Source organism: Tripterygium wilfordii, chromosome 11 (assembly GCF_013401445.1).
Source record: "Tripterygium wilfordii isolate XIE 37 chromosome 11, ASM1340144v1, whole genome shotgun sequence".
NCBI lineage: Eukaryota > Viridiplantae > Streptophyta > Magnoliopsida > Celastrales > Celastraceae > Tripterygium > Tripterygium wilfordii.
This window is the reverse complement of record NC_052242.1, coordinates 14,161,404-14,173,536: the sequence shown is the minus strand read 5'-3', so window position 1 is coordinate 14,173,536 and position 12,133 is coordinate 14,161,404. Positions and strand designations below refer to the sequence as shown.

Below are 12,133 nucleotides of genomic sequence, written 5' to 3'. Positions count from 1 at the left end.
TCCAGACAAATAACCTGGAATCCAGCCCGATGTTCACCCCTACAAGTAGCAATCGGGCCAGTTAAATACGGCCCGGTGATAGGGAGTCAGGTACAACCCGTTTGATAGAATGTGGAGCCGTGGAGGAAGTGGCACCTACATTGACCACAAGCCCACCCAACACCGGTGGAATGGTAACCCACCCGGTTCCTTCTCTCTTTAATTGCAGCCCATTAGCTCGATCTGGATCGGGGCAAACCGGATATTAATTCAATTATAAGGTCTAAATGAACTCTTCCTTTGGGCCAGCCCATTCAATGTCTTCATGGGCTATCCCCAATGAGCCCAGCAGTAGCCACATTCACGGTCTTAAGACAAGTTTTTCGTCACTTTTTTCATACTCTTCAATTTATATCACTTCAAATCAGAACAAAAACTGTAAGCAACTAAACAATTACTATATATTTTTGGAGCCAATTTCATAGTTAATAAAAAGTCAAAACATGTACTTGACTCAGATAGTAGAAAAAAGAATCTGAAGGTTTGACGATTGCTTCGATTTCTACGATTTTTTTTAACACTCCTAACATAAACCCATGTAATGATTACGCTTAGCTTCAACAACTCTTCGACGTTCAGACAAATTCTCCGGAACAAAATAAATGGTTATTCGATCTTTTATAATTAACACAGTAAAATATTATTAAAAAAATATAATTGACCAACCGTACATGCACAAAATAGTATTAATTCATTATGCATTCTACAATGTTTTCTGCAGAATATTTATTTTTTTAAGAATATATTAAGTAAAATATTTTAAAATTCTTAGGCACCACTGTAATTTGCAGTTTTGCCAGCACATATTGTCGGTAAGACTCACAAAATAATCCCACACGCAAACACGCACCTGACAGCTTTGTTCTACGCATATCTCAACCGTGAAGGATTTTTTGACTGAACGGTGCTGATCGTCAGTGGTGGGGGCTTATAAAAGTGGGTCCAGATAAAATTACAGCAGGCTCCGCTGTAATGGCACTTTTAGACTTTTGAAAAAATTATAGATGTGTAGTTTATGATCTAACGAATCCAACGGTATATTTTTTGTTCGAAACAAAAATCAAATTCATCGTGATCCAGACACCGAATGTTTTGAGTTTATATCCGACCGTTTAAAATTGTTAAGCATTTTCATGTAGCATATGATTTTTGTTTTGAACAAAAAATATATCGTTGGATTTGTTAGACCATAAACTACACATCTATAATTTTTTCAAAATAAAATAAAATTTTTTTTTATCCTAAACTGTCATTACAGCGGGGCCTATTGTAATTTTATTACAGCAGAGCCCCGGCACCCGTCTCATTCAGTGTTGGAATAACGGTAATGAAAGGTCATTTCCACGTGTCACGGAAAAAGCTGGAGGACGTGGAAGCTGGCCAAGTGTAAAGGACGAAATCGTGCCCTTGCGCGTTCTTAGTGCTCAAGAGCGTATCCATTTTTCTCTCCTCTCTACAACATGTATGATAAAGTTACATGGCAATTTAATCATTTTTTTTTCAATGGAAACTTCATCTGTTATCATTCCGGTATATACTGAGCAGAGGTGTTCATGATCTATTTCGATCGATTTTTTTTTTAACATATCAAGCGATCGGTTTTATCGAGTTTTTCATTTTTTGGTTCGGTTTTTGGTGGAGAAATGTGTAATTTTTTTTTTTAAAAAGAAAAAATCGAACAATTGATTCGGTTACGGTTGGTTCCGATTTTAGTGATTTTTTGAACAACCTTAATACTAAGTAAAACCATTGAATATGTGTAATAATTTACAAGCCATGTATGCTGGACAAATTTATGAAAAATTCATTTGTCAAATCACTCTTTTGGAGAGGATTAAACTTAAATGGAAGTGTATGATAATCATGTTTCTTATCACTAAGTCAACATCATTAAAGAAAAAAGAAAAAGAACTACAAATTTTTTTATAAGCAATATAACTACACAGTCACATAATAACAATCTCCTTTCAAGTGAATGATTTTATGGGGTTGATGTATTGTTTGTTGTAAAATTAATCAAGCATGCATGGTGTAGGGATTTTGTTGTTTATCCAAAATTACTTAATTAAGGGATCGTTAACCCTAAACCCATATCAACCTTAAATGCAACCTACCCTTTAAAGAGGCTTTGATTAGTGTGTATAGAAAAAAGAATATGTTGACATAAGAGGCTGATTTTGAAAACCACATGCTGAGGTAACCGTTAAGGGCACTCTTAGAAGGAAAGAGAACTTTTTAATCTGGGTGAGATCCAACGGCTACAATTTACTAGCCGTTAGTTTCAAAAAATTGGTCGTAGGGCATGTGCGGACATATATCCGCTGTTTCCGTCTCAATTGCGGATATACGGTTCGTCACAGCGAAAGAGAGAGAAAGGACAAACAGTGAGGAGAGAGCGAGAGAGAGAGAGAGAGAGAGAGATCACACTCCACTGCAGGATTCAATGGAATTCTTTTGAGTGGTTATCTCTCTCTTGGGGTTTTGATTTTTTGACGATCGACGACAGAGGGGCACACCGGGGCAATTTCGCTTTGTGTTTGATTGGGTATTGGTCGAAAGTTCACATAATCGGTTAAGAAATTCTGGGGAGATTCTTGAATTGCTAGGTGAGATTTTCGTTTTCATGTTCAGGGTCTTGGTATTTGATATTTTTTCTTGATTGGGTCTTTCGCGTTTCTTGCAATTTGATACGTTTTTGAAGTTTTCTGACTGAGGGCGTTTGATGGATTATCTTTTATGGGTTCATGGTACAGACTGCAGAAATATGGCTGGATCGGATGAGAACAACCCAGGAGTTATTGGGCCCCAAAATCTTCAAGGTAAATGAAACCAAAGCCATGGATGTTGATGTTGTTTCGGGACGACCTGTTTTGTTCAAATTTGTAAATTTCCATTAAAATCTACAGGGGGCTTGCGTGGAGGAGTGGGGAAGTTTCCAACGGCCGCAGCAGGACACAACCGGAGAGCTTTGAGCAACATCAACCGAAACATTATTGGGGCTCCACCGTATCCTTGTGCAGTCAACAAGAGAGGACTAGCAGAGTATTTTTCTTATACCTTAATTCCTAAAACCTTATTTGGTTCATGAGAAAAATAGACCAAAGAAAAAGACAAAATACTGCGTCAACTATTTTTTCCAATTGGTGTTGTTATGGTCAATTAACTTAGCCAAAAGGAAGGGATTTGGATCTTGAGACCTAGTTTTTGAGTTCTCTTTTTTTATCATTGCCTTTTTTCTTACATCAACCAAAGAGAGTGAGAATATCCAGATTTTCATATATCATAGTAAATTTATATTGTTATTTTTTCTTGATGTTTGGAAGGAATGCTGCAATATGTGATAAGAATCCACCTATTCCGGCTCATCGACCAATTACTAGGTCAGTAACTAACGTCTTTGGATTTTGAGACACTTTTTTATGTGATTCACAACTTCATCTACTTATTAGCTCTGCTGTTATCAATTTTGCTGTAAGTTTAGGAAGTTTGCTGCCCAGATGGCTAACTTGCAACAACCAAAACTGGAGGTAACTCTTGATTGCAAAGAATTGGAATTCTTGGCTATATGTATGGATATACATAGGGTGCAAAATGAGAATAGAATATAATGGTTCTTTTCTGATGGCGTTAACTAGGAAACTAAGAGTTCACTCCTGCCAGAAGATAGTACTATTATTGATGTAGAGGATCACAAGGCAGCAGGTGATGTACCAATGTTTGTGCAACATACAGAAGCAATGCTGGAAGAGATTTACCGCATGGTATGTGAAAACCATTTTTTTTGTAGTGAGTGCATTCATGAATTATGGTTTTGAATTTTCATTCCGGATGCCATTAATGTTGTGATCTGATGCAGGAGGAGGTTGAAATGGAAGATGTAGTTGAAGAGGCAGTGGTGGATATAGACAGTTGTGATAAGAAGGATCCACTTGCAGTTGTCGAGTACATTGATGATTTATATGAATTTTACAAGAAAGCCGAGGTGATTGCTTAATTTTTATAATGTTGCTTTACATGAGTTGTGTAACAGCAAAATGTTTCGTTAATTCAAAGTCAGTTTGATAAGGTTATAGTTATCTGAAGGGATTGAGTTTAACAGACCCAATAATGTGACAAATGTTGAATGGTTAGTTGTGATGTGCTCATGGAGAAGGATAGAAATTGACTTTTTTTTTTCCGTCATTTATTTTGTCTGAAAATCCACAGTGCTGGGAATTGATCTTGTAGTCAGTGCAGATGAATAGATTATGTGACATGCCTGAAAATGCACCGTCTTGGGTTCTGGCGAGGACCTAAAATTTGGCATGTTTGGTTGGAGTTCTGTTCTAGAGGATTGACAGAGGAAGAAAGCAAATTACTTTGATTTCTAGTCTATCTATTCATTCTATTGGATCATGTGGAATGATAGTCTCATAGAAGACTAGAGATTCTTTTTGTTCTATCAGTTTCTATGAGAGTTCACAGTGCTGGGGTAGATAGATTTCATTAGTCATAGTGCAGATGAATAGATCACGGGAAACGGCCTTAAACGTAATGAGTGGCGTGCTTTGGGTTCTGGCATGGACAATAAAAAATGGAACTTGATATTGTTGCCATTCCCTTTTGGAGATTGAGAGAGGAAGAAAGCAATTGCTTTGATTCTCTAATCAACCTAGCAAAAGGATATGAAAGTAACTACTTTTTTCTCAAAATTTACATGCAGGCATCCGGCTGTGTCTCACCGAGTTACATGTTGCAGCAATTTGACATAAATGAGAGAATGAGAGGTATTCTCATTGATTGGTTAATCGAGGTAAGTAAAATCCTTTGATATTTACTGGAATGATGGCATACTTGGGAAACAAGGCACCATCCTTATCAATGAGCTAACGAGTTCGTTTGAATGAATTAAACAGGTGCACTACAAGTTTGAGCTAATGGAGGAGACCTTATATCTTACCATCAATCTCATTGATCGATTTTTAGCGGTTCAACCAATGGTGAGGAAGAAACTTCAGCTTGTAGGAGTTACTGCCATGCTTCTCGCATGCAAATATGAAGAAGTATCTGTCCCGGTTGTAGAAGATCTCATTCTGATATCTGACAAGGCTTACAGCAGAAAAGAAGTGCTTGAAATGGTATGCCTTTTCAAACCAAAAAATTTATGTTTCAAGAATTGTTTTTTGGATTTCGCTTCAATGAAGGATCGATACTGAAGTTCTTAAATGTCTGCAGGAGAAGTTAATGATCAATACCTTGCTGTTTAATCTATCCGTTCCCACTCCATATGTGTTTATGAGAAGGTTTCTGAAAGCCACCCAAGCCGACAAGAAGGTTTGCAAATTCACATTAGTTGATTAAGTTTGCATTTAATTTGTAATGGTTGAAAGATTCTGATTAAATGAATGACATTGACATTGAAACAGCTCGAGTTACTCTCGTTCTTCATGATCGAGCTTTGCCTTGTCGAGTATGAAATGCTCAAGTTTCCACCTTCTTTGTTAGCTGCCGCTGCAATTTACACAGCTCACTGTACTCTGAGTGGCTCTAGACAATGGAGTAAGACCAGTGAGTGGTACTCCAACTACTCAGAAGAGCAGCTACTGTAAGCCATTTTTACCTTTTGGGGTTCCCACTGAAAGAAAGTTTGTTTTGACTAACTTTGTTTGTCCCCTTGGGTTCTATTTATTTTTTTCCAGGGAATGCTCAAGAATGATGGCTACTTTCCATCAAAATGCAGCAACCGGGAAGCTAACGGGTGTCCACCGGAAGTATTGCACATCAAAGTTTGGTTATGCTGCTAAAACTCGGCCTGCCAGCTTTCTCATGGAGGTCCCAGAATAGGAAAGGAAGAGATATTCTGAGTTTTTATCCAATCAATGGTGGAGTGGAAGATGAAATGCGGCAACTTTAGTTGCCCTGTGTAGAAGCTTAAGGGGGAGGTTCATTGAGTTCATGAACATACGTGCCCAGTGAGTCACTTTGTATGTTTTTTTTTTGAGCGTTGATGTAGAGAACACAACTGTTTCTTCTTTTTGCCAGGAGTAAAAATAACAAACGTTCATGGTCTTTCTTTTATGAATTCATTTGATGAACAAATGTGCCTGATGAGAATCATTTTGAATGTAACTAGCAAACAGCCCGCAGCGAATAGATTAATATAATAGCTTGATATGAATCGAATTAAAACTAGAACGAAAATACAAACCCTCGCTCTATGTCCAGATCCCATACACCAATTGGTTGAGATCAACCCGCATTTTAATCTTTATACTAATTATTTTAGAAACACCCGACCTAAAGCCGGACAAAGGCAAAGCACGACCATCTGCATCTTTTAAGGAACCAGTAAAGCTGGGTGTTCTCATCATTCCATATCATCTAGATGCCCAAATAATCCTTTCCAATGTACGGATGCTTCTTCAGGTGTCCGGAAGGTCCATATGTGGCGCTTCACTTTTTCGCGAGCTTCTAATATTTCCTGCATTCAGAGATCTCAGCTAGTTAGCTTTAAGCTTGATTCAAGTATTGCGATAAATGCTAATGCAGCGACAGTACTCTACGCCGAAAAGCAAAAAGGCGGAGAAAACAAAAAGGATGAGGAAAACAGCCTCTGAATGGAGTTTATGCACTTCAGTCATAAGCTATCCTGATAAATAATTCATCGCAAACAGAGAATGGCCAAGAAGTGGGCTTCCCATTTCATATTCTGCAACCACCACGAAGAAAGAAGGGCTTCGCAATACCTCTTCTTGGAAAACTATCCAGAATGCTCTACAAAAGATGTGTTTTTTGTTTGAGAATCCACTTGGGAGATGATTCCCACTTTCGATAACCTTAAAAGATGAGGCATTGTGATCCCAAATAGATCCACTATACGCAACAAGCAGTTAATCATCTTCTACTGCATTATTGTTGGACAAAATATACATGGAACACTGTTGTTGATATAACTGGTCTTTGTTCTGTTCAGTAAACAAGTGCATGAATTAGGGAGAAAAATTACAGCATGGATTTATACTCATGGAAAACTGTAATTGCAGCATAACGAGTATCCCCTTTGAAATCTGGAAAAGGATGTGGAAACATAGGAACCAGAGAGTGTTCGAGAGTGGGGGCACAAATATTTCATACCATTTGTAACAGCAGGCAGCAGCTTTTGTGTTTCTGGCATACTAACTCATATAGATATACTTTTCTTATTGTTTTTTCCCACGTAGTAGTAGTCACATAGATGCTAATTCCTTCTCAAATCTTTTGATACCCACCCTCTCATAAACCAATGTAGCAGTTTTTGCTGGAGGCATCACATGATATGCAGACTCATACACAAGGTAAGAAACTCTCACACAGTTGGTCAATTATCTTAAAATCAAAGAACATGGGTTCGAGAAGACATGATAGTGTACTATAATAAAGTGAAATTTACAACTACCAACCGTTTTCTTAGGTGTCATGTCTCATCGAGAGAAAAGGAAACTGAAAGCATAATCAAGCAAATTAATCAATCAATCTTCATCCATTCTAATCTCACATAACTCTACAATTCTGTGCCCCTGTCAGCAATGTCACTCCAAAAAAAACTCACAGCTAAGGGTTGCCTACTCGCTATGACTATAGATTGGAAGATCTTCCAATTTCATGTCATCAAACGTAGCGACTGTTTTTGAAAACTAACTAGTAAAACTATCCAAAATGATATATGTCTATAATTTTCCATCCACAAACTTACATAATCTAAGTGACAAGCCAGAAAAGCATGCCACATAGATTAAATAAAACAAACGAACTTTATTAAAAAAGCCACATAGGCATGCCACATGTTTATATAAGTTTATGGATGTGTAGTACTTCCGTAAAACTATACCAAATGAAAATTTCTTATTTTCAAACACCGAAAAACTAAATGCCTTTTACTTCCTGAGAAGTTGATATTACAGGAAAGATGAAATGTATGACCGTAGTGACTTTATTAAAAAACCCCTTTTACTTCCCGAGAAGTTTTAATCTAAAGAATTGTAAGCCATCAAGGGCCCATTAATCAATCCAGAAAAATCTTGGTCGTCAACTCAATTTGAGGCTTATACAATAAATTGAGGCAGACTGACAAAAATTGAGATTCTCTTGATGAACTACAGCTAACTATCAACGAAAATATTGGATGATTCAAATTCTATATTTGTCACAAGCAGCAGTACTGCTCATTCTCGAGAAATTAATTCCCAACAAAGAGATTAGAACATATGGAACAAAAAAATGCACAAGAACAAACATATTTGCAGAATTCCAAAAAAAAATACCAATTCAAACTCTGCTAAATTCCCATATCAGACAACAAGCATTGCTAAACTATCATGTTGAAGAAAACTTGGTAAAAAACAATAAGCCTTTCCATGACAAAATTGGAGTGTTTGGATCGGAAAGTAATGTATACAAGTTAAAAGAGAAAGGGACCTGAACTTCTCCAGAGCGTTTGGTCTTGAGAACGAAACAGTCAACGAGAGCATTCCATTTTTCTGAACAGTTATCAAGTTTTCCGAGTCGATAATACTGCTGCAACTGATGCACTGGAGCTGTCGCCAATGATAATTTGTATATTTAGTCCACAGATCACACGCAAATATTATAATCGAAAGCAGGATAAAGAAGGGAGGAACCCTAAAATGTAAAAGGAGAGAGGAGGAAGGGAATGCGTACAAAAGCAGAACCAGAGAGCGTCGAAGCTGGCGACCAAGGGGACGTGACGGCTAGGGACAGATTTATCGGTCTCCGAACTCATACTATGCTACCTGCCGACCCCAATAAAGCTCCAGTGACGTCTTCGCGCCCTCACTCCTGCCTGCAGTGCTTGCTGGCCTCGTCTTCTTCGTTGTGTTCTCTGTCCCCTCAAAGCTTCCTGATGCCTTGGTCTATCAAATCTTCAGTGCCCTAATACGGGCTGGTATTCTTCATCCTTGGGCCGGTTTATTGTCTTGGAACTTTGGGCCTTGTTGGTGTCCTGGTCAGCAAATCTTCATTTAAGCCCATTCAACCTTTGTACAAAATATCAATAAATTATTTTATCACTAATAATGCTAAGACTCAAAATATTTTTGAAATAACAAAGAGAATTATGTTTATAGTTGAAATCGAATCTTGGGTGGTCACACATATGCTTAATCTAATTGATTGTCAACCAAGCCAACTCTCGTTAGTCTAGAGACTCAAAATATGATCCGCATTTTATCCCAAATTTATGCAGCATGTGAAATAATCATTGATTATAAACATATATATAAAACCCACTTTAACATTCAACTATTCACATTGATCGGGGATAAAATATGTATATATTTCCAATGGGTCTTCTAACAAGTTTTTGAGACAAAATTTCTTATGCCCAAATATAACATGTATATAATATATATATACATATTTTTTATTTGCCGAGTACTGCAGCCTCCTGGATTCCTTCTCCAATACTAAATTGCCTTTGGAAGGTCAAGCAAATAGGCTTTAGGGAAAACTTATTTTCATAAAGTTGGGGCTGCACAAGAGCCCGTGCTTTCATAAAAAAGCACCTAGAGAAGACTATACCATCATATTGTAGCAAAATCGATCCAAAATCCAAATGATGGCAGCAAAGCAATTTGACATTTTAATACAAACACAAGAAGCCTAGCAATTTTCCATGATCCAGTACCATGTTTACATTTTTTCCTTCTCAAAGCATAACGAGAGCCATTCCTCTTGCACCTTCCGTAGGTTAGAGACTACTCAAGTCGATAGATTGGAATGATTGCTCCCAACAGAAGGGGGGAGAAGAGCCATAGGAGGGAAACTACCTTCGAACAGGAGGCGCTGCACCTCTACCAGGTGCTGCACCACGTCCAGCAGCTTGAGCCTGAAAAGCAAAACAGACAGATTAGAGTTCAGGCAACTTTCATCCATACAAACTTTCAAACTCTGACCCACAGCATGGACCCCTAGTTTTGGTTATCTGATACACAATTGAAGTATTGAACACCACCAATCTAGTCCATTTATTTGGAACATTTTGCATACTTGCAAACCAAGTGCATGTACTGTATCATTAATTCATTATCCTTTCAATTATACCCCGAAGCATACCCAGTGATAAAGAACGAGAAAAAAAAACCTGAAGTAAGATATAAAAGAAATATAGAACTCACTTTAGCTCGCATGGCAATAGCTCTGCCCCTACCAACTCCAAGTGATGAGCCCTTACCCTTTGAAAATAAAGAATTGTCATGAGTCATAAACAATATGTCAATTGTACACTACAGAGGGCATCTGAAAACATTGAAGCGGTAGCAAACCTTGATTCTGGCATCCAAACGCTTGAACATCGGAGCATTCTTCAGCATGTCCGGTATGACCATGAACCTGTTGAAAATGAAAATTGTTGTCAAAAGGATGCCAGCTAGGTTCTTAAAGCAAGAAAAGGGGGGAAAAAACAATAATTTAGATACCTGACTTTACTGCCTCGAATAAAGACATGCTCAAGCTGTGACACCTTCCCATCCTGTGAAGGGGCCAACAAAAAGTCAATCAAAAAGATCTCGGGAATATGGATTGAAAGGAAAAATAATAATCACTCAAGCTGAAGTTTGGAACATCAAAATCAATTGAAACACTCTAGCCAATTGTGGAGTCACATATAAGTTGCTATGACTATGATGAAAATCACTTACTCTTTTTAATGCAGAAGAAACTAAATAGGAGCACGAATCAGGAGCACTTTTTCTTCAAGAGAGAACTAAATGACACAGAGGGGAGAGGAGGGGGAACCCACACATAATCATTTACAAGAAACACGGTATTATCAAAGCAAGGATAGTGTGTTCATCTATGTTGCACGATCCATCGTACCATAAACAAAAGAAAGATAACAATATACCTTCCAAAATATCAAAGTGAAATAGGCTCACTAATCAAGAACAACCATCATCCTAAAATGTATGAAAACCACATTCACATTTATAAAAATAACTGTTATAAAGAATCATCACGCCTAGGCTTATTCAACCATGATAATGCACATAACTTGAAGTGCTTTCCTTATGATAATCCTCAATTAGTAATGTAGCCCAATAAAGGGTTGAAAGCCCAAAAAATTAATTTGAAATCTCTACATCTGCACTATTAATGTTATCAAAATTAACAATCTTTCATTTGGGTATAATACCTTTGGGAAGCCGGGAACTTATGTGACTTATTAACCACATCCGCTAGTGTAGGAGGTTTATTATATCAATTTTCAACTCAGAGTAAAACTTTAATAGCCAGCATTTATATCCTAATTCTTGTGCATATCAATACAGGACAGGAAGGCTTTTCAATCTATAAGAGATTCATGACAAACAAAATGAATATCTAATATGCCAGATGCAGCCATGTACTCGAGCGTTAAACTCTCTTCGAACCCATATCCTCAAACATTAATAATTCCTTTCTAAAGGCAGCAAAGAAAGTGGCATTGCAGTATTTCAGAATTCATCATGGGCCGTTCAGAGGTCGACTACAATCCATAATTTCTTGACTATCATCGCATCTCGAAACCATCACATGCCAAATTAACTAGGGTTTTATATTTTATAATACTACAAACACAGTGCAAATCTAGCAACCCGGTCCATCCAATACTCATGGTTCAAGCCGTTCTCAGAAATCAACTATTAGGGTCTACTAACAGCTTTCAATGTTGAATCAATTTCACTCGTCTACCAAATCAAACCTACTGAATCCCATTTCAAGAAGCTAATGATCAAGCAATCTTAGAAACCTAGGGTTTTATGGAAACTAGAAAGCAGAAAAACAGAATCGAAGGAAAAGGCTATGGACCAGATAATTTACAGTTAAAAATGTACCTTCGCAGTATAGGTGATGTTCTCGAGCTGGCAATTCCAGTTATCTTCACACTCGACCATGCTCCCTCTGTAAAGCTCTCCGCTCTTCAGCTCCACCGTTACCACGTGCCCTGAAGCCTCGTGCAGTAGCTTCACTGGAATCCCCAAGCTTCTGCTCATGGCTTCTCTCTCTTTTCGTCTCTCTCTACACCAAAACCCTAATTAAGCCCAGACTCTTCGCTGTCTGTTACACTGCGCCGGGACCG

At 37.8% G+C, this 12,133-nt stretch overlaps 3 protein-coding genes across 4 annotated transcripts; 1 reads left to right on the top strand and 2 right to left on the bottom strand.

The window, feature by feature from the left end:
- Nucleotides 1-2,386: 2,386 nt before the first annotated feature.
- Nucleotides 2,387-6,095, top strand: LOC120009212 (cyclin-B2-4-like). 2 transcript variants are annotated; one of them, XM_038859683.1, is made up of 12 exons: nt 2,387-2,645; nt 2,793-2,858; nt 2,946-3,081; nt 3,360-3,419; nt 3,521-3,566; nt 3,675-3,800; nt 3,896-4,021; nt 4,742-4,831; nt 4,935-5,156; nt 5,254-5,352; nt 5,445-5,623; nt 5,718-6,095. In XM_038859683.1, exons 2-12 carry the CDS (start codon nt 2,804-2,806, stop codon nt 5,860-5,862), a joined length of 1,284 nt encoding a protein of 427 aa, XP_038715611.1. In that variant the 5' UTR covers nt 2,387-2,645; nt 2,793-2,803; the 3' UTR covers nt 5,863-6,095. The 2 variants fall into 2 exon arrangements, with proteins under 2 accessions (XP_038715611.1, XP_038715612.1); XM_038859684.1 differs by having other exon boundaries at nt 2,388-2,645; nt 3,363-3,419.
- A 40-nt stretch (nt 6,096-6,135) lies between these two features.
- LOC120009216 lies at nt 6,136-8,926 on the bottom strand. Its single transcript, XM_038859689.1, has 3 exons — nt 8,716-8,926; nt 8,473-8,591; nt 6,136-6,499 (listed from the first exon to the last, which is right to left on the bottom strand). Exons 1-3 carry the CDS (start codon nt 8,795-8,797, stop codon nt 6,386-6,388), a joined length of 315 nt encoding a protein of 104 aa, XP_038715617.1. The 5' UTR covers nt 8,798-8,926; the 3' UTR covers nt 6,136-6,385.
- A 551-nt stretch (nt 8,927-9,477) lies between these two features.
- On the bottom strand, nt 9,478-12,124 carry LOC120009215 (small nuclear ribonucleoprotein SmD3b-like). The gene is made up of 5 exons (XM_038859688.1): nt 11,889-12,124; nt 10,491-10,543; nt 10,338-10,404; nt 10,191-10,247; nt 9,478-9,901 (listed from the first exon to the last, which is right to left on the bottom strand). The coding sequence occupies exons 1-5, from the start codon at nt 12,045-12,047 to the stop codon at nt 9,839-9,841; spliced, it is 399 nt and encodes a 132-aa protein (XP_038715616.1). The 5' UTR covers nt 12,048-12,124; the 3' UTR covers nt 9,478-9,838.
- Between the last annotated feature and the right edge of the window lie 9 nt (nt 12,125-12,133).